Raw genomic sequence first — 27,601 nt, 5'->3', positions numbered from 1 at the left:
CAAAGATGCTATACTCATTCATTGGCAAGGTGGCCTCTTGCCATTCAATGTAAGGGAGCTGTGATCAAGTGAGTAAACACTACTCTTCATAAAAACCTGAAAAAATAAATATTGTAAGTGTTGCAGAAGTGCAGAATTTAAGGGGGTGCCACAGGCTTCAGTAACCTGCTCTGTGGGATCCTTTCTGTCTTGAAAAGGTTTCCATCAAAACCCTTCTTACAGACAGCACAGTAAGGAACAGCACAGATTATTAGTATACAAAAGAATAAAGAAGAAAGAATTTCACAGTCTGTGGTGACTGGCTTTATTAATTGTAGGCTGGGAGAAAAGATAGTCAAAATATAAACTACTGAAAACAAAGGGAAAGCATCTGCCAAAAGGAGATTACATGTCTCAGACTGAAACTTCTGCGCATTGGTGTGTATATACATGTGTACATATTATTTGCTAATGTTGGCTTCAGTGCATTTCTTACTAATCTTACTCCTATGAAATGAAAGAATTGTTAAAAAAAATAATGTTTTCCTATAAGAAGTTTGAAGAAAGATCTTGAGTGTGGTGTATTAGTTCTTGTTAAAGAGTACAATCAGTGACAAATAATACGGGTGGTACGGGGAAAAGTCATACATACAACTGGCATGATGAATGTTCCTGACAAGAAATCTTTGAAGAGTGTCGTCCAGCAGAGAAAGACTGAAATAGTGCCAGACATGATACATAAAGCCAGGACATAGTGCAACTGTGCAGAGAAAGTGATACAAGGATCTGTTGCTAGCCAGGAAAGGTATTTGTGATTAACCAGTAGCTGGTGGATATTTGCCATTCCAAGCCATAATAACAACCTTTAATCAGACTCAGTTTAGAGTTTCCACAGAGAAACATCAATATTGATTCCCAACGGATTACAAAACACACACCTGATGTATTCATGTATGCACATACTTACATATCTATTTCTGTGAATACACTTCCAAATATTTAGGAGCACAAATGCAGAGCCACTAATATATAGTTATGTGATTAGACATGGACGTAGTTAAGGGGTGGTTTTATATTTGCATCTGTAACTATAGATAAAATTTTGGCACATTATAAAAACACTGATATATATTAGAGGTTTCTTTCTATATCCAGAAGAAATAGGACAGACGTACATGAGATAAAGCTGTACGTAAATATCTGGCAGCCTGGCACACTGAGTAGGCCTGCGCTCTCACTGAAGGCTGGGGCTGAATTAATGTTAGTTTCCTTTCAACCATGACAGGGAAGGAGGAGGGAGGTCTGGAAAGCACCATCTGTTTTTCCAGATTGCTGTTAATCTGCCAATAATTCATATTGGATATAAAGAATTAATGCTATGGGAGAACATTGAAAAATATACAAAGCCTTCCTCTTCAGCATATGGAGCAAAGACCAGCAAAGAAGAGGCATCAGGTTGTCTTCCTGGGCCAGGAGGGTGAAATGCCCTCTGAAATTTGTCTTGTATGTTAAAGAGAATGGAAGCACAGACAGATGTGGAAGAGGAAGGGAATGTTCCTCTGATAATCAAAGAAAGAAACCTAGCATTCATCAAAAAAAGGCTTTATAAAAAAAATATTTAAGATTGGCCAAGCAACACTGAAAAAACAGGGCCCTGGCCCAGGCAATGCAGAGGAACAAATGATATCCTGGCTGTGGCGAACATTCAGACTATGTTTTGTGAGCCCGTGATGGCTTCTCTGAGAACACACATTGTGAGCAAAAGGTCACACAAAGGGAGCCTGAATCCACTTGGAAAGGGTGGCAAGGTGGCATCAGCGAGACAGCAAGACATAGGGTGATCCATCTGAGGTTAGGCACTCATCCAGGCTGATTGTGGATTTTACATTGACCAGAAAAGGTCGACATATGGTCTGCTGGGAAATCCGCCAGCAAAACTACTGCTATTTTTGGATGGTTTTAATATAATTTTCAACCTTTTCCTTATCTGTGCAGCTTTATTAGAGAAAGGAGTGATGGTTACAAGGAGTGATCTCTACATTTTATGGCACCTCTGCCAATGTTAAGTTGAGCAGGAGCGAGCTACATACAGGTGACAATTCACTGAAATAGGACTGTTCTGTCCATTTCTGCAGCACCTATCCAAGCAAACTGAGCATTGGCAAGCAATCAGCCTTCCCACAAAAGCATGAGCACTCTTCCTTGCACATCTTTGGTCCAGGCCAAATGACATCCTGATCTCTAGTAGCACTTCAAGAGCTAATGCAGGTCAACAGCCTCTCTACTGTGCCTCTATGGCCTTCACACAAGCACACACTGCATCTTTGGGGCAATTTGCCAGTTCCAGTGCTTGAATCCAACCAATACAAACAAGTATGAAGGCTTTTCCACAGGCAAACATGGTATTTTGGATCCATCCTTCTATTCCTGCCTATCCATGGTGACAGAGGGTCTTTACAGAGGTGAATAAACAGCATTTCAAAGCTACTGCCTTTGCATTCCTACAAAGGTCCTCTGTGTCCATCCCATGCAGCATGAAATTGTCTTACAACAACATTTAATTTTCACACCAGAAATGAAAGGACTTATCTACGCTGACATTAGGAAAAGAAAATCACCCACCTCTCTGAGGACAGAAAGCTGGTACAGCAACATAAGTGATCTGGCAGTTCTTGCATAAACAGGAAGAGAAGAATTCCACAAATTTGATGACATGTGGTCTTTATTTTCAGAGTTGTTTGATTGACGAGTGACTGTGAGGGGTGCTGTATACAGGGAGCTCTGCTGATGGGCCCTGTGATCCAAAGCTGGAAGGAGCTCTAGACTGATATCACTGCTACCTGATGACAATTTTCTGGCTCTGGGGGCTATTTCTTCTGTCAGACATGCTGAATGCCATATCTCCTTCATTTCATATGTCTTTTTTTCTTAGGCTTTTTTTTCCCCTCTGAGTTTTCTTACAGTATAAAACGTGTGAATGGGTATGGGTTGTACTCTTAAATCATGAATGTAGTGTCTCTGTTTCACTCAAATTTTTAAAATCCTCACTTTAGACCCAGTAAAAAATCTACCAGTAAAAAACTCTTTTATTCTCCTCTCTGGTAAGCTTAAGCTGCAGGTTAAGTACTTCTAGAAAGATCAGCTTTTGTAAAAAGGACTACAAAAGTGGCAGGGGCCAGAGCCTAATGCCACACCTTCAGACCCTCCATCATGGGGGAGCATGGACTAATGACTTGCTTTCCAGGAGCAGGAGAAGGTTAGTAAAAAAAAAAAAAATTTGAACCAAATAACACAACTGGGGAAAAACAAAACAGGTAAGATTTGGTATACACAAGAACTCTAAGGGATTCTTTACCATAAAGTGGTCATGGTTTAAAGCTTTAATAGTCTAGATACTAGCCTTTATTTTCACAGATGCACAATGAATTTTAAGGGAAAAAAGTTGGCACATCATGTTCAGTTTACCCGTGAATTGCAAAGCCTAAATTCCAGAAATTAAAGTTCTGGTTATATGAAATACACTTATATTCCATCTATCCAAAGTATATGTTGTTTAACTTAGTCATTTGTTTTATGAAAAGAAAATGAAAGACATCATTTCTATAGCTGCTTAATGTTTTATTCCTGGCTGGGTATTTGGACTAGGAAAACAACAGCTTTCCTTTTGGCTGTTAGTGCTTAATTATTCAATGTTAACAGCCAAGAAGTAAGCTGTTAGCCCTCCTCCTCTTCTTCACAGCTTTTCTTTCCCTCGTGGGTCTAAATCTGTCCTTCACACATATGAAGAGCAGTTTGAGTTGTAGGGATTGCATTTTGGCCTCACAGGAAACAGCCTATGGCTTACAATATTTCCTCTTAATATCCACGTGGCTTGTTCTCCAGTCTTTTAAAACAACACAGTAGCAGCTTAATTTCCTGTCTTTGATGCCCTCCTTTAAATACCATCATAGACTCCTTCACAGACCTGCTCCCAAGCTAAGCTCTCTTGGTACAATTTCTGAAATGTGATGACTATTCTACCTTAATCACTGTACAAAGTGCTAGACAAAGTAAAAAAGCTCCAAATCTAGTGAGTTTCCTTTTTCTTGCTTAGAAGCCTCAACAGCAGAAAACTTCACAAGACCTAACCAGACTGATTCTAACAGCACTTAAAGGTTATCTTGAAAGATAGCAAATACTGGCATCAGAGGATTATGACTGCTTAAAACATCCCCAAATAACATCTCAGAAATTAAACCACGTATTCAGTGTATTTGGGTCAAGTCCATGAAGGCCAAGTCCAGTGTCAGCCAGAGGAGTGAGTAAGCTGTGTTTTCCTAAAGACTCAAAAAAGTCATACAGCTTGCCTCTCTAGGCTGAGGGCTACTCATGACATAACCACACTCCTTCCTTGAGTACAGCTTTCACCTCTACCCGCATCTGGGAAAAAAAAATCTCTGGAAACAGTTTCATTTGCTCCAGCTAAGCATAACAAAAGGTGGGCATGTACCCCTTCAGGACAGGCCACCCCAGGATACTCTTGCTACATCAATCAGGGATACACAGTTCAGGACTGTTCCCTTGCCTTTTCTACCAAATAATTGCATTTAGGTTATATTATAGACTGCTTGAATATTATAGACTGCTTCCCATCAGTCTGATAAACTTGAAAAGTTAAGGGCAAATGGAACACACCATATATACAAAGTCATGATCTTACTGTGAGTCTAGCTGAAGTCTTAACAGTCTAATGAAAGAATTACCTATCCAGTTACCATGACACTGATGCTTCACAGCTCAAATTACATTACTTAAAATTGTATAGACACAAACATTTTAGCATCACAGAATCATTAAGATTGGAAGAGTCCTTAAAGATCATCTCATCCAATCATCAACCCAGCACCACTGTATCAGCCCAAAACCACAGGTTCAAGAGCAACAGGCAGATGCTTCTTCAACACTTCCCACCTACCAGCAATCCTACCACCACCCTGGATAATTTATTGTAGTGCCTAACCACACCTTCAGTAAAAGTTTTTTTTCTAATATCTAATTTTTTCTAATATCTAATCTGAACCTCCCCTAGCACAATTTAAGGCCCTTTCCTCTCATCCTTGCACTTGAAACATGACAGAACAGATAAATCCCCACCTCATTACAATCTCATTCCAGGGAGTTGCAGAGAGTGATGACAGTGTTTAGCCTGATCCTCCTCCTCATCAGGCTAAACACCAACATTTCCCTCAGCTGACCCTCATAACACTTGTGTTTGTGTTCCAGACCCTTCACCAGTTTTGTCACCCTTGTCTGGACACTTGCAGCACCTCAATGTCCTTTTTGAAGGGAAGGGCCCAAAACTGAACAGAGGATTTGAGATGCAGCCTCAACAGTGCTGAGCAGAGCAGGATAATCACTTCCTTTGTCCTGCTGGCCACACTATTTCTGAGACAAGCCAGGATGCCATCAGCCTGGGCACAGACTAGATCACACTCAGTCGCCGTCAAACAGCATCCCCAAGCCCCTTCCTGTTGAGCAGCTTTCCAGCCACTCTGCTTCCAGCCCGCAGCACTGCCTGGGGTTGTTGCATTCTCATGGTTGAACCTCATGGAGTTGCCTTCAGCCCATCAATCCAGCCTGTCCAGGCCCCTCTGCAGATCCTTCCTGCCCTTCAGCAGATCAACTCCCACCTAACTAGGTAATGTCTGAAAATTTACTGAGGTGCACTTGATCCCCTCATCCAGGTAATTAATAAGGATATTAAGCAGGATAGGTCCCAGTACTGAGCCCTAGGGAATATCACTTGTGGTCAGCTACCAGCTGGATGTAATTCCATCCACCACAAGTCTCTAGGCCCAACCATCCAGGCAGTTTTAGCCAGCAAAGGCTACACCTATACAGGCCACGAGCAGTCAGTTTCTGCAGGAGAATGCTGTGGGAGATGGTGTCAAATGCTTCACTGAAGTCTAGATAGATGAGCCTTTCCCTCATCTACTAAGTGTGTCACTTTATCGTAGGAGATCAGGTTGATCAAGCAGGACCTGTCTTTTGATCTCCTAAACGGCCAAAGTCTGCCTGTCAGAAGTCCAAGGTGGCAGTTCTGCTGGCACCATTCCTAACTTCACCCAGAATTGAAAACTATCATTTTGGGGTCACTATGCCCAGGAAATACCAACCCATTTTTTTGGTGGTATGCTTTCCTTTCCACTGCACTCTGGGTCTTTACAAAGACAGCTTCAGAGCAGGGGGACAGGAGCAGTGAGCTCCTAGTGTTCAAATCTTTTGCCAGTATGATGCTGGTGGTTTCCTCCTTCTCAACTTGGAATCTGCTTGGAATCCTTTTTACATGTTATCTAACACGCTCTCCATCTTGCTCTTTCTTCTCTTTTCTCCAACTCTATGCAACACATGTGTAACACTGTTACATATGGTGTAGTACATATGTCAGATACTTAGTATTAGTTCTTTTGTAATCCCTACCTGGTTTTACCCATTTCTAAAGATTGCCTTTCTTCAGTTGCTTGCAAGGGACCTCTGGTGAACTGTTCACAGCCCTGGAGCCTCTGGTATCCTGTCCCTGTAACCCACAAGGTGCTTTATTCCAGGATCAGTCATACGCAGTTCATTCCACAGAGAATAAGTGCCTGTAATTAATATCTTCTAGTTAACAAAAATATATGAGATTAGGTGTTATACCACACCATTATACACAGCAATCAAAATTAAAACAAAGTATTAGTTACATGGTCATTAGACAATCACTAATATGGATAAATAAGCTAATATAAATCTACAAGTAGCCCAAGACAAGTCCATAGAAAATCCAACAGGTTCAAAAGTCTTCACTGTTAATGTGAGACAAAGTCTGTGGCCTCTTACAATAAATGGAACCACCTTATCTACTTGGCTACAAGACTACAGCTGTTCCTTGAACCCTGGAGATCAGAAAGTATAGAACAGAAGAGTCTCCAGTAAAATTCTGAGCTTGAAAAAACCTCTCAAGAATTCATGCCTTCAAATCAAGTCAACCTCTGGGAAGTGACACAGACTGTGATGCAAATGATCTCTTCGAGATCAAATATTCAATTCAGATTAGTTTAGAAGGGACTAGACTTCATTACTCATCAGTCAGTCTCCATGACAAATGTCTGAATTACAAATTTGCCATCATACAAGAAACAAACACACATTTTTATTCATTGCAAAAGAAGAGCAAAACTGAAGACTTCATGGCTGTGAAGAGCACTTAACACTCTCTTTGGTCCAAATGAAAGCTTACTTCTCACCAGAATGAAGTGACTGTACTCCTGATAGAAGAGGATTGCTCCTTCTCTAGCTCAAAATATGGAAATAAACAGTAGATGTGAGTCTTCAGGACAGTAAACACAATCCTGTCTCTGCTTGCATATCAAAACATAAATGCAGATTTAGACTGAAGCTCACTGTCTCTGACCTCTCTAGTTGCATTTCAATGTATTACTTTGAAAAGTGTGTTACTTTGAAAAAAGTGATTGTTACTGATTATGTAATGAAAGAAAAAGACACCTATGAAATCCACATAATTCTTAGCTCAGCCTTTACTCTTTCATGGCTTTTTTTCTTGTGAGGTTCTCTTTTTTCAAGAAAGAAGTTACTATTAGATGTGGAGTCTCATAGTTCATGAAGAGGCCATGTGACCTTTACACCTATTACCTTCCAAAAATATGAGATTGTAATTTCATGGTTCTGTTATTTTCAGGCAACTTCAACACCATCATTCTCATTTACCTCTAAGCTGAGTCATTACAGAATTTGGTGAAGAAAATTCTAGCAGATGATGTTGCTGAGAGAGCTGTTAATCAGGGACCACTGAGTTAAGCCCTTCACAAACAGACAGACTGCAATCCTGGACCACACAGACTGACTTCCAAGATCTGCTCTGGGTAGTTTAGCAAACATTCTCATGTTCTGAGTCTACAATACATAGAAAAGAGGAGGCCAAACTTTTCAGGGCTTTGTCTTTCATTTGCAACCTCTCAACCACATCGATTTGAGTGACTCATCTCAAAATAAAGGGAACAGGTGAAAAAATAGTAATTATACCTGCAGATTTTTTCAAGAATCATAATTTCCCCAAACAGGATTTCCTGTTTATCCCGTGCAGTGTAAGTATTGCAAAAGCAAAGACATTTGCCTACAGATACAAAGCAGATTGGAAAAACCCTGCTCTTGTGATTGAAGAATGTCTCCACCTCTTAAATACTGGAAGTTGTTATTGATTTCCCCAGCAGATGGAGTAGCATGTACAGTTTTGATGATTCCTGCCAACTTATTTATGGGACTTATTTATTTGCAATGCACACTAGGATTTTACCTAATATCATGGAATTCTACTTGGTTGAGTCTATAAAAAAAATCAAGCACCAAAGACTGAATAATATAGCTGATAAAACTAAGAATCTTCTTTCTCTCCATAACTCTCCAAGACCTTTGAAAATCTGATGTAACTTTTATTGAGGTTCTGCTTTATCTTCAGCTCTTTGCCTCACCTACTGTGCAGCAAAACAGCAGAAACATAACAAGCTTCAGAGGATGCAGACATTCATCTAGGTGTCAAAAAGGCTCCACAAGAATCATAGGGTCATAGGATAATTCAGCTTGGAAGAGACCTTGCAAATTCATCTAGTGCAACCCTCTGTTACCTACAACTCAAAGGTAGGTCACTCATGAGATCAGACCAGGCTTCCCAGGGCTTTATCCATCAGATCTTGAAAACATCCAATGGAAAAATGAGCCTACACAACTTCTAGGGGCAACCTTGGCTCAACCATCCTCATGGTGAAAAGCTATCTCTTTATAGCCAACAGATTTCATTTCAACTTAACCCCATTGTTTTTGTCTTCCTGCCATGAACTGCCATGAAAAGACTGCCTTCAACTTCTTCATGGCCTCTGTGTAGCTCTGGGAAGGACATTATTAAGCCCCAATTTATCACTGTCTTTCCTGTCACTGAGGGTGATCACATAAGGTGAGAGGTGGACACAGCCAATCTCTGCTGTAAACTGACATATTGTGCCATTCTCCTCCTGTATTTCCTCATGCTCACAGATCGTGCACAGGGTAACTCAGATGGACTTCATATTTTTATGCCAAGCACAGCATTACATAGAGGAATATCCGTAACTTAAGGACCCCAGAAATCCTGAATTCCAGCCTGACCTGTGTCACTGAATTGCTACACAAAAAAGATTAAATTCTAAATTCTTTCACTTCTACACTGCTTCCATGCAAGGACAGCATACATCTCACAGGAAAAAAAAAAAAAAAAAAAAAAAAATATATATATATATATATATATATATATATATATTCAAGGTTCAGCCCATCTTAGCAAGTCTGGCCTGAGAAAAACACTATTATTTCTTCATTAACATGACAAAAGAACACACCCCCCAACACACAGAGATCAGTTTTAGAAGCAGACATTATAAGGTGGGACTAACCCAATGCTTTCATATCAATTTGTCTTTTCCTGGAAAAGGCAGGATGACTCTAGATCCCCTCAGCAGAAATCCAAGCAGTGCTTTTTGGTAAGGAATGAAGGTGGGCACATACACAAAGAAATTGGGAGTGGCACTGATGCAGTGTGGAAATGAAAGCAGGAGCAAAGCCCTGGCATTGCTTTGACGGAAACAGCTTTATCTCACACACAGCAACAAACAACATGACCTATGATTACTGCCTTTCTCAGCAAACAAAGAGAAACTGCCTGTGCAAGACCAACCAAGACCAAGGCCAAGTCAGTTCTTCACTGAACTACATTCAAACTTGAGCTACATGGAATCACAGAGTTGCAGAAGGGACCTTAAAGAATATCTAGTCCCACCCACCTTATCATTGACATGAATGATGTCCTCCTTCAAAGCAGAAGCTGCTACTTTATCAGGAGGTTATCAGGAGGTGAGCACAAGTGTTATGATTGCTTAAAACAGAAAAGAACTTAAGGGGTTAGTCTGGCCAAAGCTTGAAGGCAGAAAACTAGGAGAATAATTAAATAATGGGGGTATAGCTTATTACTAATAGCTAGTAAGTAGCAGTGGTTCTTAGTGCTATAGGGGTTTTCCGCAGCAGCATCAAGTGAGGGTGAGAAAGGAAATGTAGGATGGGAAGCACTGCATGAAAGCTCTTCTCTCACAGAAGGTACTGGAAATATTTAGCATGGGCGTGCTAATTAAGCACTGCAGTTACACTTTTCAAATCTGGGACCTGATGGTGTTAAATGCACAGTGAAAAAATGAGACTTTGTATGTGAAAGTACCACTTTGACTCCATACATTTGCTGGTTTACAACAGCACAATGGATTTACACTGGAATGCCAGAAGCCATGGTACCATCATTCTCTCACTTTAATCTGCCATTGCAGGTTTTTCACAGTTGGGTACTTCACAAAGACACTTAAGAGTAAGATAGGATGCTGTGTTTCGAATGTATGCCAGTTTTTATGACAAAGTTCCCTGTAATCTGATCCATGAATTATCAGTAGAAGCATTGTTGCCAACTTCAGCATTATCTGAAAGCCACTGTTTTCAAGTAGATGGTGGAAGAACAGGGTCTGGAGCATGAATACAATTGTCTCACAGAACTTTTATAGAAAACATGGTGATTAGGTGGCTTCTTAATATATCTCTTTTCATTACCTGATGCTCATGCATTGTAGGGGTAAGGCACAGACTGACTTCCACCAACACCTAAAGTACAGGCATATTTACATTGCCTGTGAATCAGCTACAGATTTTACTAAATCTGGCACAACTACACCTACAACTTCAGTGCCAAGAGGTGTCTTTTTATACAGGGAGGGAGCTAACTGCTGTACATATCCCAGTGTACCTTCTCAGACAAGACATGGAAAGTTCATATACCTTAAATTAGGGAGTTTAATCAATCTGTAAAATGCTTTAATGCTGTGTTGCCTATAAGAGCAGGGAAAGTGAACTTTGAGACATTGATATTATTTTCTCCCACTAAGCTTTGACATCTATATGGCAAAGAAAAGCCAGTTGTAAACATTCAAATATCTGTACCCAAACTCCCTGGAAAACATCCATGCTTCAGCCACTACACAGGACCTGGCTGGTCAGTACTGGCAATTACCTGGGATTATATGAAGACAATTCTTCCTCAAGACTTTTAGCCTCTTGTCTACTTGAGAATGAGGTGAAAACCATCCAGCCTTGAGACTCTGGACAGACAAATGTTCCAGGAGAAAGAACCTGGACTCTCATCCTGGTTTGAACACACAGGTATCTCATCATTTGGACACACAGGAATCACACAAGTATGCAGTGGCTTTAACTCATTTTAGGAAAATATCTTAACAATCCTTTTTTATTGGCAAAGAAATGTCTAGAAGCATTGTTACACTTATATTCCTAGAGCCCCTTTTCCTTTCAGAGACTAGTCAGTTCAAGGGGAGGAAGAATACAGGGTGAATATATACTTGGAAGTTTTCTTCCTTCTTCTGGATTCGCTGGGAATGCTAAGAGGAAATTCAGAAAAACACACTTTTCAACTGAAATCATACCAGAAATTAACTTTTATGTGTTGCTCTGGCCACCTAGTGCATGTTGTAGGCATCTTCTAGTACAGTCTGTGTGAGATCTACATATAACAGAAATGGTGTAGGCTATTGAGAAGTTAGAACTTTATATAAATCAGTTTATGAGCCAGCAGATAGATCTGAATGCACAGGTGGTGAGTGAGAAATGAATAAGCAGAAGGCCTGGGAACAGTGCCTAGTGAATTTTGGGAAGGCACTCTCAAGCACGTCTGAGTTTTCACTTGCATCCTCCATGCATGAGGCTAGAGCCTGTCCTTATGTGAAATTCAGTGTCTCAGTGCCAGGATTACACTCAAGCCCAGACATATCAGGTTTTTTGAGGATGGCCATAAACAGAGAGAGAAGCTTGAAGTAATCCTGCAGTGATGCAAACTCACAGTCGTGCTGCTGGCAGGAAGGCAGTTGGTCTCATTATCTGCATCTTCAGCAAGTTTATGAGGACACCAAATTTCACAAAGTGGTAGCTGGTAGAGAAAAGCCCTGCAATCTCAGGGACCTTAGCAGTGTGGAAAAATGAGACAAAAAAACCTTCTAAAGTTCAGGACAGACAAACTTTAAGTCCTGTATCTTGGATGGAGTGACTCCATGCAGCGAGACATGGCCTGACTATCCAGAGATCAGCTCTGCACAAAATGTCCCAGTGGCCACACTGGACATGAACCAGCAGCACACCCTTGCAGCAGCAAAGCCTAACCATGGAACAAGATGCACAACGGGCCCGTCAGCAAAGCACTCGTAAAGATACTCCCTTATTACACACTCATTTGGAAAACTGAGTTTTGTGCCCCCAGTGCAAAAGAAACACTAACAAACTGGAGAATTTAGGAGAGGGGTATTTAGATGGTTGGAGGCTGGTGCACATGACACACAGGGACAGAGACAACCAGGCTTGTTTAGCTCAAGAGGCTGAAGGTAAAACACAAGCTGCTGTCCCCAGCTAAGGTTAGAAAGTAGATGGAGCTAGAGCCCTCCCAGCAATGCACAGCAAAAGGACAAGAGGCAATCACTGCAAGGTCCAACAAGGAAATTCTGAGTGGATATAACAAACAATATCTTCACCAGAGAGTGGTTAAGCACAGAGATGGGTACCCACAGAAACCCCTGCCTTGGAGATTCTCAAAATGCAATTGCAGAAGGCCCTCAGCAACCCGATCAAGCCTTGATGATTACTCTCCTCTAAGCAAGGAGCTGGATCAAAGACATCCACAAGTTCTTACCAAAGTACATTTTGCTATGACCTATACCCATATTTCCAACACTATTTCACACTGTCATGGCTGTCTAGTGCTAAGAGCTGGTTTCAGTGTGAATTTTAATTTCATGGAAAATGTTGGCATTTGCAATTATTGTTCATCATAGTTTCAATCAAACAAAAAACGCTTTGAGATTAAAGAAAGCTAAGAGTGTTAATTTTTAAAAGGTATTTAATATTACATTTAATTAATTTTATCCATCGATTACTTTTTGAAGTAAAAGGAGGAATATGGATACGAAAATGAAACAAAATTAGAAAGCAGCACCAAACCCCACAACTGCATCAAGTTCAGATTCACACTGAATTACAATAGTTTGGTCCTTTACAAATTTCTGTGCAGTTGTATCACACAGTTATGTTTTCTCCCTCACAGATGTCTCCCTGAGGTGAGGAACACATATGTTCTCCTTCACTGATTATAACAAATGCCACACTCCAACAGCATAGCACTTTCATGTAAGCCGGGAGTAACATTACTTACCAGCCAATCTTGGGAATTTAGGGCAACACTGCTTTAGGTTCTTTTCATATTACCTTACCAGAAAAACAACCAAGACAGTAGCTAATAAACTGGAAGGTCTCACAGAATAGCGTTTGATAATTAAGCAATGTTGGGAATGCAGCCCCTGGGAAGCCAGAGCACAGTAACCACAAATTTATTTCTGATTTTGGAAGCATTTTACTCAGACAATGTCTAACCTCTGTAGAATGTGCAAGCATACTTTCTATCTCTCTGTAGTACCTGAGAAGAAAACCAGGTCGGTGTACTGAGAAGAAAACCAGGTCGGTGTACCCAGTGATAAATGCATGAACAACAACAAAAAAAATCACACTAAACTAGCTGGAATTCCACTTTTTTCACCTTTTAAGACAAGAAGCTCTTTCAAGGAAGCAGTGCATGAGAAGTTTTGCTCAGTTCTATTCTATGAAATAATAGTGTAACTTCAAAGAATTTCTGAATTTCGGTTTGGTCAAAAAGTCACAGATACTATTCTGAAAGGCAGCCCTGTGAAAAATCACTCAAAATAAGAAACAGGGATAATTATTTGCAACCTGCTGCCACATGTGTAATAGCAGTATCAAATTTGTGGTGATATACATCTGAATGTTAATTTTTGACTTAAGTAAAATGGGTCTGTCCTGTTCATTCTTGTTACTGCCTGTCCTATCTCTGCATCAGAGCATTATCCTACTACATGGCACAATTCAGTATGTTTGAAGGTCTCCAGAGAAAAAGAGATAAATAGAGCACAGAAGGAAGAAGAGAAGAAAACAATACATGTCAGGGATGAGGTATACTCAGTAACTTCATACCTGCTCTTGCTTAGCCTGCCTTTCCTTTCAGCAACTTCTGAAATCATAGCAGAAATCACAAATGTTGCATTAGTTTCCCCTCAATAAAAAAAACTAAAACCTAAAAGGCAGAGCCACCCCTCAGAAATCTTAAGCTGAGAATCATTACTATTCTTATTACCAGCTCCAAGCTTAGAAAAGTCTTTCATGAAACACACTTATATAAACAGCAAATACGAAGATGTCAATGCAGCCTTATTACCAAAGCAGGAAGTATACAGCCAGTTAGATCTCAAAGTCATCTCTTTCTCTAGAAAAAAAAACAAACCAAAAACCACTGGACAGAGCATGTGTGTGCATGTGTGTGTGTGTTGAGCAGCAGAGCTGGCTTCTAAGCAGATGGCAAAAGCAAAAGGCAAATCTGAAACACCAGAACTAATGCTGCCCATATACCTACAGATCAATAGCTCGTGGGTATTCGACTTCAGTGTGCAAATATGTGCAAGAGCAAAGGTTAACGTTTTCCTATCATAAAGGCATTAAAGAAGTCTCTCTCCCCCTTTTATTCCTGGGTAACAAGTTAAAAGTGCAAGGCTTTTGCACAGCAGGAGTGTTGACCATCTCTCTCTTCTATCAGTTACCTATTCCACCCAACCCGCAAGAACACTGTCTTTCAGCTAAGTCACTGTTAAATTAGACTGAACTTGCTCACATACTCAGATTTTTTGTTGTGGGTTGGGTGGGGTGAGAAAAAAACCTTAAGAAAGATGAACTCATGCACAAAAGAACCACCTCCTTATAAAACCCCTTCTTCAGCTGAGGGATGATGGAGTCTTAGGTTGCAACTAATTTCAGTCAAGGATAAAGGTTCTAGTACTTTATCATCTCTTCTATGGAAACACAAGTTCTTCCAGATACCTTGAATCTTTATTGTAAAGGAGGCAAAGTAAAGATCTTTGAGGACTTAAGAGCCTTCTGCAGCACCTAAGTAAAGATATTTACAACAGTCAGCTCAGTCAAGCTTGTATTTCAATCATATACCAGCATTAAAATGCAAAGTCTTACTAATTCCTAGTCACCTGATATAAAGCTTTTCAAATGACTGTCCTTTCTTCTTTTCTATCTATTACTGAAAGACCAGTTTTCAGTATCACAGATTAGCTACTGTTTATCAGTATGGCTATAATTTATTCACCCAGGCCAAACAGAATTTCACATACATTTTTAGCCAAATTTCTGATAAGTCTCTGTAACCTGCATTTCTTTATCTGTACCTCTCTGGAGCTGAAGTTTGATAAACATCAGTTGCAAGACTCCACTACAACTCGTGTATGTGAAACACTAAGAATATGAGCATGAATATCCAACACATTCATGCTAATATTTTAAATAATAACAACTTGGAAGCATACAATAGAGAAATCAGGGTTTTAATTAAGTACAAGGAAAATAAAACTAAAGATGTTTCAGCTAGCTGAATCCAATTTAAGTATCACCAGGGGTAAGCTGACACAAAATATAAAGCCGAGCAAGGGTGCAAAGTAATTTGTGCAAAATGAGAGACATTAGGCTCCTTTGACAGTGCACGCAAAAATCCATTATACGGGCCATTCTAGGAAAAAAAATTATTTAAAATATTTAAATATGGACATCACTGTCTAAATAGTCAGCATTTTTATACTCAGTTGAACTAAATGTATTTAAATATATTAAAAATTTATCAAAAGGCTGTACAGCAATATGCGTTCTCCCCATCACTTCTCCAAGATCATCATCAATTCTGGTCTTTAGAAGCAGGACACCAAAAGAATAAAAATATAGAAGGCTTTATATGGAATAATTTGATGTGAGAAAACAGCTTTTAGGGACTGGAAGAGTTTAAAAGAAAATTGTTTCCTGTTTAGGAAACAGTCAAACAGTATATTAGAAAACATAGTCAAAAAGAGGTTACTTACTTTGTTATTACAGTTATTCCTTATCCTTACACTACAGTATTCCATTCCTTTTCCTTTGAGCACCACAAATTAGCTCAGCAGAGTCTGTTCCCATGGTCAGCAGAACTGACCTGCATTTGGTCTTCTCTTTACATTTTCTTGCCCTAAAATGAAATTGCTGACTGTACAGAATTTATTTTCTTGCTAAGCAAAGCATTTAAGTGAGGGATCACCTTCTGAAGTGGTGAACTACCCCCTCTACTTACTTTATTTTCTCTTGTGTTTTAACTTCCCTTCCATATGCATAGCGGTAAAAGATTTATGGATCCCTTTCCCTTTGATACATGATTTATTTGTATCAGTTTCCACCAATTTAGTCTTCTGCTACACCACTGCCTTTGAGTCTCCAAAATTCCCTGCTCCTCAACTTCCAAACCTCTAAAAACACCTTCCTACTATTACATTTTTTAAGATAACTTTCAGTTTCTGCTCCAAGTTTTCTCTTTCCCTCCACATTTACATTAGGTACTATGGCATTAGCACAGCTCAAAACACTTCCTTCTATAGCCCTGAGACCACATTCGTCATTCTTGTTTTTGTTCTGAACAGTTTGGTCTTTTCTGAAGTATCACTAATTTAAGAACTGCTTTAAGGAAGGAGGTAAGAGAGGCTGCTTTCACAACATGCAGTTAGAACTTCTGTCAAGGCTGCATAACTAAGAATATTGTTTTCCCATAACAAGCTGATGTTCAACCAGAACTCAACATGAATGGCAGACTAAAATAATTCTATCCAACTTCAAGATCATATTAGCAGTCAGAAATGCTAATGCACAAATATGTAGATACATTTAAAAAGAGAAGGAAGAGCTGTGTGACTGTTCAAAAGGAAAATCCTCAACACCCACAAGTAAACTGGAGTGATTATCTGAAGGAACTTAGCTGTATCTCAGCCTATTTGCATGTCCTGTTTTCTGAAACACAGTCATTGCTTTTCCAGCCTCCCATTCAATTTATTTCTCCTTGAGAGTCTGGGCCTGCAGTCACTCAATCACAGAATATCCTAAGTTGGAAGGGACCCACAAGGACCACTAAGTCCAACTCCTGGCCCTGCCCAGGACAGCCCCAAGTACCACACCATGTGCCTGAGGATGAAAAATGTCTTTGACAGCCACGCAATTATTCTTTTTAAAATCAGTTAGGTACCAGTTCATGTTGTTTCTCAAGTGCAGCTTGAAAAAAACAAACATATAACTTTTATGTATAATGAGCACTGAGTAAAGTTTGACTTGCATTTAGAAAATAGATTAAATAACTCCAGCTATTCTTCTGGAGTTAAAAGAACAACATGTCCATCTCAGCACTGGTACCTCAGTTTTATTTCAACAAGGACGTTGGTTACCTTCTCATGTTTGTGAACCTGATTTTGTCTCTTTCATCCACAAAAAAAAGATCTTCTAGCATAAAATTATATAGCAATGTATACTTTGGAAGAATCTGGTTTGAACTGTCAAAGAGCATTTAGTCAGAAATATGACTATTTATGAAAACCACTAGTAAAATGTGTTAGTGGTGGTATACTGGAAGAGGAAAAAATACAGTTAAGACTGTTTCTATTTCCATATACAACTTTTATTGCAATACCTGTAATCTAAGTGTACAGATACAAATACAAAATGACCCATGACAGGTTTTAAAGCTGCCCAAGTACCAAACTGAGAAATTAATTCGGTATTATAGCCAAAGTTGACAGGACTTCAATAGGTGATAGGAAGCTTCCCCAGTCTCTCTCCAAGAACAACCAGGATCCACCATAGTTTTGGTCCAAGATGTATGCTTTAAGTTGGCAGCTGAGTCTAGGAACGAGTGTATTTACCCCAGATGTGCAGCATAAACACAGAAGCAATAAAAAGAAGACTCATGACCAAAACTGGAACAGGTCCACTAAAAATAAAGAGAAAATGCATTAACATAAAAAAGAAGTCTGTCTTGCCCATTATCAGCCAAGTGAGCTCATCATTTCATACGAAATTGTACAAGAAAACTCTTCTTCCCTTCCCACATAAATACCTTAAGGCACATAGAAATGAGATAGCCACCTCTATCAAAAACTGCTGCTGCTGCCACTGTTTTAAAAGACAGTCCTGTACACCCTAAATGTTACATTAAAAAAGTACAACAAACCCCCCTCCTTGTTAAAAAAGCCATTAATGGTTCATTATTATTCATCACTGTTTCCACAGTCTCTGGAAAAGTATCCTCTGTGTTTACAACTCAGATAGCCAACTGAGCAAAGATGCAGTCCGATATAAAAAAAACAACAGAGTCCTCTAGCGGCTACTAAAATTTTGGCAAAAAATTCTCATTAGCTATTTTATTTTAGAGGTTTTGTTTCATTTGAAAACAATGGCAGCAGTGGGTGAGAGACGGGGACTTATGCTTTCTTGAAAAACACAGACAAAGTGGCAAAGCTACATCATTAAATCTTTACCTAAAATGAATAAATTTTTTTTTTCCTTCTTACTTTTATATATAGTTTAGAAATTGCATAGTAATGTTTTTAAAAAACAGTTTAATCTTAGGGTGCACACTGATAGCTTCAATCAGCTGTTTCATGCTGTTTTAAGATGCAACAGTTACATGAATACACACTCTCAACACTCCATACCAATCTCATTTTTGATTTTCAACATGCTACTGGGAAATCTGTTATCCAGCCCATGTTACCCTGCAGGGTACTGTTTATAAGCATGTAAATGCTACCTGAAGATAAAGTAAAAACAAAAGGAAACTGAAAAGGGATTCAAAGAGTTTACTGACATATTTTTTTATGAGATCATGATCCACATACTTGAAAGGATCACAACTGTAATCTTACATTGAATTTTAAAACTCAGTTATTATCTATCATACTTATTTGGGTATGGAGAATCCTGAACACAGACATAAAGCATTTAGCAAATAAACTAATAACAAAATAAAGTCTACATACATGATGACTACACAAGCAACCCTTTAAAGAAGTGTCTTTCACTAAGCAACAGAACATAATTCTCAAACCCTAGCGTTTTAAATATATAAATAAATAAATTTATTTTATAATTTTATTATTTTATATATATATACATATATATATATATACACATACATGTACATACATACATGTAAGTTTATAGCCTACATAAAATATTTCATAATTTATAGTCCTTACACTGTATCTGAATTATTATTTAATTCATTTGAGCCTTCAGCAGTAGGAACAGGTAAGCTGCTCCGCCAAAGGCACACAGGAACAAAGCAGCACCACTAATCAGAAGAGAACTACATGGAAATAAACAGTGGGGACTGATTGAATGTTCAGTGTTTTTTTAACATGAGGATGACATTGGACTCCTACAGAAGAATAAACTCTCTAATACTGACACAGATATCTCATTTCCTCCAGTCCTAAAGAAAACCTGTTGAAACCCTGAAATTCTCCTCCACACACCTGTCTTTTCTCAGGCCACCACAAATAAATTAATTAATGGATTCAGACACCTCTAAAAATTTGGTCCTGTGCATTCTCAGAATGTCTTTCATAAGGCTGCATATTGTACCACAAGCTCAATTCTACTTTCTATGCACAGGAAAGCTGCCTATAGCTCCTTAAAGCAGGAAAGCCCAAGACAAGATACAGGAACCACAGGTACCAAGTGACCCAAAAAGACAAAAAAGTTTGGGTTTAGTTTTCTTTTCAAAGCATGTAATCTCCAAGCTTTAAAAGGAAAAATAACATATCCCCTCTCAGCCAAATCCCCCACAACTCCCTTTCACTAATAGCTGTTTTTTAAGGCATACACATCTTGAAGCATCTTGTAATGCAAATAAAGGATCTTTCCTGAGGGAAACCAACTGGCCTATTCAAAAGATTTATTAGTCTGGATATTGAATACAGATACAAAAATATCCAAAGCATCAATCTAATTCTGCACAATATAAATACATAAACCTTTTTTATCTGGAGTGAAATTCCCTTCATCGTAGCTAGTATGAATTAACCTGTTCTCAGGTGGTTTTATGTATTTTTTCATAGTAATTTTAAGAGCTTACATTTTAAACAGTATGAAAAAACACCAAAAAAGCCCACACACCACCACTACCAGGCTAACCTTTCCCATTGCTTTATGGAGTAGTGATCACAACCACTTCTAAAAACAACTTTGAAACAGCTGAAGCACTCACTGAGGCAATCACAAACCCCTTGATAACCCATTCTCACTTTAAAGCCTACTAAACAGGGCAGAGATAATAACAATTGGTTGCTATGGAAAAAAAATTGAAGAAAAATACCTAGAGAGAGGTAAGCAAGAAAGTTGCCACCATGCCATTGCTCAGAAAATGTTACATTTAGCATGGGGTGATTTGTAAAACCAACTCACTTTTATAGATTTGATTCGTTCAGTAAAAGCCTGACCATACAGTTACCCAAAGCAGCTTCCAAATAAACCATTCCCAGTGCTCCAAAACCTTAAAATCAGGAATCACTGCGTCGCAACATAAATAAACAGGAAAATCTTCAGTGCTTGCAATTGACTGTTCAGCACCAAAAGTGAAATCAAATGATTCACAAGGAAACAGCAAAATTGTTAAAGCTTGTATCACAAGTCTATTAAAAAAATCACACTGCCCTTCTGGTTGTTTGGTTTTTTTTGTTTGTTTGTTTGGTGTAATTCATTTTTCAAATTGAACTTCAGTCGATCAAACAACAGATAAAACAGTTGCCCAGCCTATCTGCATAGATTTGCTCTAGAACATTATTGCTGCTCATTGTCTCTTCTTTGCCTTGTCTCCTTTCTGGACTCAGAATGGAGTAAGCAAGGCAGAACAGCACAACTTTGGTGCTTTGCTGGATACAGCTTGTTTTCTAAAGTTTTAAGTACATAAGAAAATGCAAACATGTAAAACAACTTCAAAGGAAGGATTACTCACAGAACTATCACTAAGTAGCCTATAATCATGCCCTTCCCCAAATGTGCAGCTAGCAGCAGCACTCTTGAAGAACTCCAAAAGAAAATATTAATGGATTTGAGAAAAAAAAAAAAGCAACAGGGTCAGTCCTGAGCATCTCAAGACTTTTCAACCCAGTAAGAACAAGAACTCGTGAACTGTCATTCTACAATAAGCACAAATTTCCACTCAGGATGTAACTTGGCATGCACCCATCAGCTCAAATAAGCCTTCCACTTTTATTACCCAAGTATTAGGCTTCAAAGTTTATTGGAAAAGTCATCTGAATGACTCAAGGTTGTCAAAAGAGTAAAAACTTAGGCTCTCTTTATAGTTTAAGGGACATTACTAGGTATTTGACCATAATCTTGGAACATTCACCCTGTGAAAATGGAGATATACAAGGTATTGGCATGCTTTTTGCTAGGCAAGTTCAGCTAAAGTAATTTATCTACAGCTTTTTAATAAAAACACCTGATGGGAGCATATGGTTTACCAGTTATATTGTATTTTCAAGGGGTGCACAGGATCATAACATAGCTATTATAAGACAAAACCCAAGATTTTTACTTAAAAGACAATGAAAACATGCACACAGATGCCTTAACTCATTGAGACAAGTGATTTTTCTCAACTTCAAAGTGATTGCTCACAGCCTTCAAAGACCACATAGGGCAAGCTTTGGCAATTATAAAATACAACTTGTACCTACCTTTTTAAAACCACTGTAGCTTTAGAAACTCCTTCTCCAGGGTTACAGATTAAATATGTCATTCCAACCATCAACTCAGCAAGTTTTCCCATGCACCCCAGAGCACTGACAGATTACTATTAATTCAAAGACTGCAAGACAATGTAGGCAGGGGAACTCTACAGCCCTCAAGCCTGCCACCACCCATTTACCCAACTTACACTTTGAGCCCTGGCGAGTCCTCAGTGTAGAACCGCCACATCCCACCAGTCCCTGTGGACGTGGCACGGCCTGCACTCCTCGTCCCACAGCTGGCATTTTTCCTTTAAGGGATGACAGAAGAAAACAAAAACCAAACAACACATTAGTACTCCACTAGCTTCTAGGACCAAGCAGCCCAGGAGACTCTGCAGAAACAATACACTAAACAGAATCAATCAGGTTGGGAAAGACCTCTAAGATCATCAAGTCCAACCTATGATCCAACACCACCGTGTCAACTAGACCATGGCACTGAGTGCCACATCCAATCTTTCCTTAAATACCTACAGGGACAGTGACTCCACCGCTTCCCTCGGCAGCCCATTGCAATGCCTAAGCGCCCCTTCCTCCTGATGTTAAAGCTAAACATCCCCTGGCACAGCTTAAGACTTGTGCTTTCCTATCCTGTCAGTAGTTGCCCGGGAGAAGACCCAGCCCACCACCTAGCTACACCTTCCTTTCAGGTGGTTGCAGAGAACGATAAGGTCACTCCTTTTCTCCAGACTAAACACCCCCAGCTCCCTCAGCCCCTCCTCAGAGCACTGGTGCCGCAGACCCTTCCCCAGCAGCGCTGCCCTTCTCTGGACTGGCTCAACAGCCTGTGCTGCCACATCAGAGAGGGCACCAGCTCGGCAAGCAGAGCGCACGGCGGGGGCAAGAGCTGTCCCCGCTGGGGAGCGGCGGCGGCGGGCACCCACCTCTGCCGGACGGTGGATCCCGCGGCGCGGGGAGCCACAGCCTTGCTGGGGGAGCGGCCGGAGGAGCCGACACTGGTGGCGCTGGGGTTGGGCCCGGGCTGCAGAGAGAGGAGAGAAGCGGGAGGGGGTGAGAGGCGGCGGGCACTGCCGGCGGGGAAGGGGCGTCTCGGCCGCCCCCCGCCTCGGGCAGCCCCTCACCATGGCGGCGGCGGCGTTGGCTGAGGCTCGGCGCGGTGTCACACACGCTCCGCTACAGCGGCTCCGGCCACGTCCCCGTCCGCATCAGGCTCCGCCCCGCGTCGCGCATCCCGGGGCCACGCGGCTTCCCCGGATAATGCCTGAGCAGCAGCAGCCCCTTATCCCTGTATCCCTGGCTCGGCGGCCGCCTTCCGAGACCGCTGCCCCTCGTAACGCCTCGGTCGCGCCCACTCCTTGCGTAGCGGCCGGGCCGGCGCAGGACCGCGGAGAACGGCGCGTCGGGCAGCAGCGCGGCCGCCCGGCGGGCGGGGCGGGCGGGAAGGCCCGGGAGGAAGGGAAGCAAGGCTGACGTGTCCCGCCGGGACTGCCGGGCTGCGCATGCGACGCCGCGGCAGCGGCTATGGAGGAGGCGGAGGAGGCCGGGGACGCGGGCCCGTCCGTGCTGTTCCTGCACCCGGACCTGGGCCTGGGCGGCGCGGAGCGGCTGGTGGTGGACGCGGCGCTGGCGCTGCGGACGCGGGGCTGCCGGGTGCAGATCTGGACGGCGCACTACGACCCCGGGCGCTGCTTCGCGGAGACGCGCGGGCTGGCGGTGCGGCGGGCGGGCGGCTGGCTCCCGCGCAGCCTGTGCGGCCGCGGGCACGCCCTGTGCGCCGCCCTGCGCATGGCCTTCGTGGCGCTCTACGTGCTGCTGCTCAGCGGAGAGACCTTCGACGCCTTCGTGTGCGACCAGGTGCGGGCATAGGCATGGAAATGGACATGGACATGGGGGCGGGAGCGCCGCTGCCGCTGGCCCGACTGGAGGCGGGGATGCTGGTGGGCTGCTCTTCACAGAATCACAGGATTGTTAGGGTTGGAAGGGGCGTCTGGTGATCATCTACTCCAAACCCCCTGGCAAAGCTGGGGCACCTGCAGCAGGTGCCGCAGGAACACGTCCAGATGGGTTTGGAATGTCTACAGAGAGGGAGACTCCACGACCTCCCTGGTCAGCCTTTTCCAGTGCTCTGCCACCCTCAAAGCAAAGAAGATCTTCATATACATGTAGAAGTTCTTGTGTTTTAGTTTATGGCCATTGCTCCTCATCCTGTCACTGGGCACCACTAAAGAGTCTAGCAGCATCTTCTTCAGATGAGATCTACCTTTGCAATATTTTTATGAATTAACCGTCTCCTAGTCTTCTCTTCTCTAGACTAAACTAGCCCAGTTCCTGCAACCTCTCATAAGGGATATGCTCCAGAACCCTTAAGTATCAAATCCCCACAAAATGGGATTCATTATCTGGTTTGCAAAAAGACACACTCAAGGGAGAGACATGGATTGTTAATTTCAGAGCTATGCAAGCTGCTTCATGGTGTTCCCCAAATCAAGGACACCCCATCAGGCTTTCTGTGCCATCTTTTATACACAGAAATTCAGAGTTAGTAACATTCCAAGTGCAGCCTCTCATAATACTATGATTGGTTAATAGTTTCCAGAGCAGTGGAGATGGGTCTGGAGCTCAAGTCTTATAACAGGTGGCTGAGGGAACTGGGATGTTTAGTTGGGAGAAAAGGAGGTTCAGGGGGACCTTATCACCCTCTACAACTGCCTGAAAAGATGTTCTAGCAGGTGGGAATTGGTCTTCCTGACAGGATGAAAGAACATAGTCTTAAGCTGCACCAGGGGAGACTTAGCTTGGACATTAGGAAGAATTTCTTCAGAGAGGGTGATTGATTATACATTGAAATGGTGATTTCATATAATCAATGGTGATTGATTATATATTGAAATCACCTGCTCAAGGGGGTGATAGAGTCACTGGCCCTGGATATATTTAAGGAAAGACTGCATGTGGCCCTTTATGCCATGGTCTAGTTGACACAGTGGTGTTGGGCCATTGTTGGGACCTGGTGATCTCTTTTCCAACCTGATTGATTCTGTGATTCTGTGCAAGTTACATGTCCCCAGTTAATTTCTACACTAGCTTGGGGAAATGGCCTTCCCTTGAGCAGGGGTCTTTCTGACCTGTGGCTGTGTTTTTTGTGTTAGAATGAACATAGTTTAGCTATAGGATACATGGGCCTTGAGTATTTGCAAAGTTAGCAATGTATACATAGTCATAAATCAACATCTTGATTTGCTACATCTTTAAGGCTTGTTAGTTCCAGGATGTTGTTGACTAAGGGATGTTGGCTGCTGACAGTTCCACTGATGAGGTCTTCTTTCTTCCTCATTAGGCTTGAAAGTGTACAAAGATCTTACATCAAAGAACGTCCTAACTTTAGATAATCTTGACCTATTCCACATTTTGCTATTTACGTCTTACAGTCTGGGGCAGCTGGAGGGAGAGGATGCCGCTGCTGCATGGACTCTGCTCCCAGCACCCCTGGTAGTGGTGGAAGGAGGTGCTTGGAGAAGTCCTGGGGCTTGATGGGACCTTGGTGGGGAGCTGGAAGAAATTATAGGGCAACAAGAGGTCCTGGATGAGGGAGTACAAATTGATGTGCTTGTGTGGAGGAGAGGGAGAAGGCACTTGGCTTGCAAAGCAGTGGCTGTCAGACCATGGCTTTGAAATCACATGTGCACACTGGTGGCACTGACACAAACAATTAACCTCTCCTCTTGTCCTGTCTCTCTGGTTGCACTAGGTGTCTGCCTGCATTCCTGTACTTAGACTGGCTAGAACCCGTAAGAAGGTTTTGTTTTACTGTCACTTTCCTGATCAGCTCCTGACCAAGAGAGAATCTTTCCTGAAGCGCCTCTACAGACTGCCGCTCGACTGGCTGGAGGAGTACACGACTGGCATGGCAGACTGTATCGTTGTGAACAGCAAGTTCACTGCCAGCGTCTTCAAGGACACATTTAAGTCCCTATCACACATAAAACCAGATGTCCTCTACCCATCGCTCAACATCAGTAGCTTTGAAGAAATTGTTCCTGCAGACATAGCTGATCTGATACCGAAAAAGAAAAAGTTCCTGTTTCTTTCCATTAATAGGTATGAGAGAAAAAAAAATCTGGCATTGGCTCTCAAAGCTTTGCACGAACTTCGAGGGAGACTTGATTCTCATGTGTGGGATGAAGTTCACCTGGTTATGGCAGGTGGTTATGATAAGCGAGTTCTGGAAAATGTGGAGCACTATGAAGAGCTGAGGAGACTCGCAGCCAAACTCAATGTTAATGATCATGTGACTTTTCTGAGATCATTCTCAGATGAACAGAAAATCTCTCTTTTTAGTAACTCTGTGTGTGTGCTTTATACACCAAGCAATGAACATTTTGGCATTGTCCCTTTGGAGGCAATGTATATGAGATGTCCAGTTATAGCAGTTAATTCAGGTGGTCCTTTGGAATCAATCTCACATAATGTTACAGGATTTTTGTGTGATCCTCTGCCAACACAATTCGCTGATGCCATGGAAAAAATTGTGAGAGATCCTCTCTTAAAGGACACAATGGGAGCAGCTGGGAGAGTGAGAGTTATGGAAAAATTTTCTTCAGAAGCTTTCTCAGAACAGCTGTACCAATACATACGCAGATTAACAGAATAAAATTCTATTCCTACTTTATATTTTACAACATTGTGTCTCTCATTTGTGTAGGGGACCAGTGAAAAATTAGGGATATCTGAATGTCTTTGTTTTCATTCTTGTGCTGTCTTATGTCACTTGGCACAAAGAAAGAGCAAAACATGTCCCACTGTTTAATTAGAAGGTTAAAATTTTCATGTGGTAGATTGATCTACCATTGGAGAAGGTTTTTTGTGTACTGTGCCTTGGAAAAATGCAAAATTTAATGGCAGTAACAGGAAAATTACTGCATGTTTTATTTAATACTGTATGGAATGGCTGATTCAATATACAAAATTTAGATTTGTCCAGATAAGACACACACAGCCTTATTTTTATGTATTTAAAATGGTCATCAGTAATTTGTAAGTAAAAGGGCTGTCTCAGCTGAAGTATGGAAAGAATTACACAGTCCAACAAACTGCATGTTTCAAAAACCCAGCAGTGTTAGGAATATGAATGGTGTGGTTTTTAAATGACTGAGCATTACTGTGCTTGTCCAGTTGCATTGTGTAGTCACAATGGGTGTCAGAAAAGCATACAGGTGTGTGAGCACAAGGAAGTGAGGGCAGAATAACACCAAGGATATCAGACTACCTCAGGCAAAAAGGTTAGTACTGAAAGCTATGTTTGTTCATTACCTGCAGTGCTTGAGGAAGTAATTTTACTTTGGGAATTTCTGGTTTGTAGGTAATTAAATTATTTTCTCTATATTTAACATTTCGTTCTAAATGACAGCACACTTTTAAAAAAGGTCTTAATCTGGACCAGGCAATAAAGACATTTTATTTTGCCAGTTTAGTGGTAACTTTATGTTTTCCTAGTACAGTGAGTGCACATGTGACAGTACTGTGATTTTTTTTTTCCCCAATCTGGTCTGGGGAAAGGAATATATTTTTTGTTCATCTATTTCTCTTTTAGCGCATCTTTATTAGCTGATGGTTCTGTTTGTTTTAACATACATAATCCAAACAATTGAACTTTAAGTATGAAAATAGATCCAGTGAAATCCAGTGTTACCTCTAAAATACAATTTGCAGTGTTGTATGAAATATAATTTGTAGTCTGAATTCTGCAATTTCTATGTAAGTTAGTTTCAGGCATTTCCACGTTAATACTTCACAGCAGAGAGACCATTCTTTTTGTTGCTTAGGACCAAAGCCCACGTCTCAGTATA

At 41.1% G+C, this 27,601-nt stretch overlaps 2 protein-coding genes across 9 annotated transcripts in view; one reads left to right on the top strand and one right to left on the bottom strand.

The window, feature by feature from the left end:
- The window catches only part of SEC61B (SEC61 translocon subunit beta), a 292,958-nt gene extending 269,875 nt beyond the window's left edge, over positions 1-23,083 (bottom strand). For 4 of the 8 annotated variants that reach the window (XR_009487698.1, XM_059855812.1, XM_059855822.1 and 1 more), the window contains exons 1-3: positions 22,877-23,083; positions 22,679-22,776; positions 21,941-22,042 (exon numbers count right to left, since the gene is read on the bottom strand). Coding sequence is in view for 7 of the 8 variants with exons in the window: in XM_059855812.1 (XP_059711795.1) it covers positions 21,941-22,042; positions 22,679-22,776; positions 22,877-22,879 (203 nt within the window). In the remaining variant the exon portion in view is untranslated. Of the gene's footprint in view, positions 1-17,649; positions 17,984-21,940; positions 22,043-22,678; positions 22,777-22,876 lie in introns of those variants that run through there. The other 4 variants (XM_059855861.1, XM_059855843.1, XM_059855852.1 and 1 more) reach the window with 2 other exon arrangements.
- A 112-nt stretch (positions 23,084-23,195) lies between these two features.
- Positions 23,196-26,434, top strand: ALG2 (ALG2 alpha-1,3/1,6-mannosyltransferase). Its single transcript, XM_059855753.1, has 2 exons — positions 23,196-23,609; positions 25,504-26,434. Exons 1-2 carry the CDS (start codon positions 23,277-23,279, stop codon positions 26,404-26,406), a joined length of 1,236 nt encoding a protein of 411 aa, XP_059711736.1. The 5' UTR covers positions 23,196-23,276; the 3' UTR covers positions 26,407-26,434.
- The last annotated feature ends 1,167 nt before the right edge of the window (positions 26,435-27,601 follow it).

Source organism: Haemorhous mexicanus, chromosome 1 (assembly GCF_027477595.1).
Source record: "Haemorhous mexicanus isolate bHaeMex1 chromosome 1, bHaeMex1.pri, whole genome shotgun sequence".
Taxonomy (NCBI): domain Eukaryota; kingdom Metazoa; phylum Chordata; class Aves; order Passeriformes; family Fringillidae; genus Haemorhous; species Haemorhous mexicanus.
The sequence above is the reverse complement of the archived record's forward strand: the minus strand, read 5'-3'. Positions and strand labels throughout refer to the sequence as shown.

Coding starts and splice junctions, on each gene's coding strand:
- ALG2 (XM_059855753.1), top strand. CDS start 23,277: ATGGAGGAGGCGGAGGAGGCCGGGGACGCGGGCCCGTCCGTGCTGTTC. Junction 23,610..25,503: donor ACGCCTTCGTGTGCGACCAG/GTGCGGGCATAG, acceptor TGGTTGCACTAG/GTGTCTGCCTGCATTCCTGT.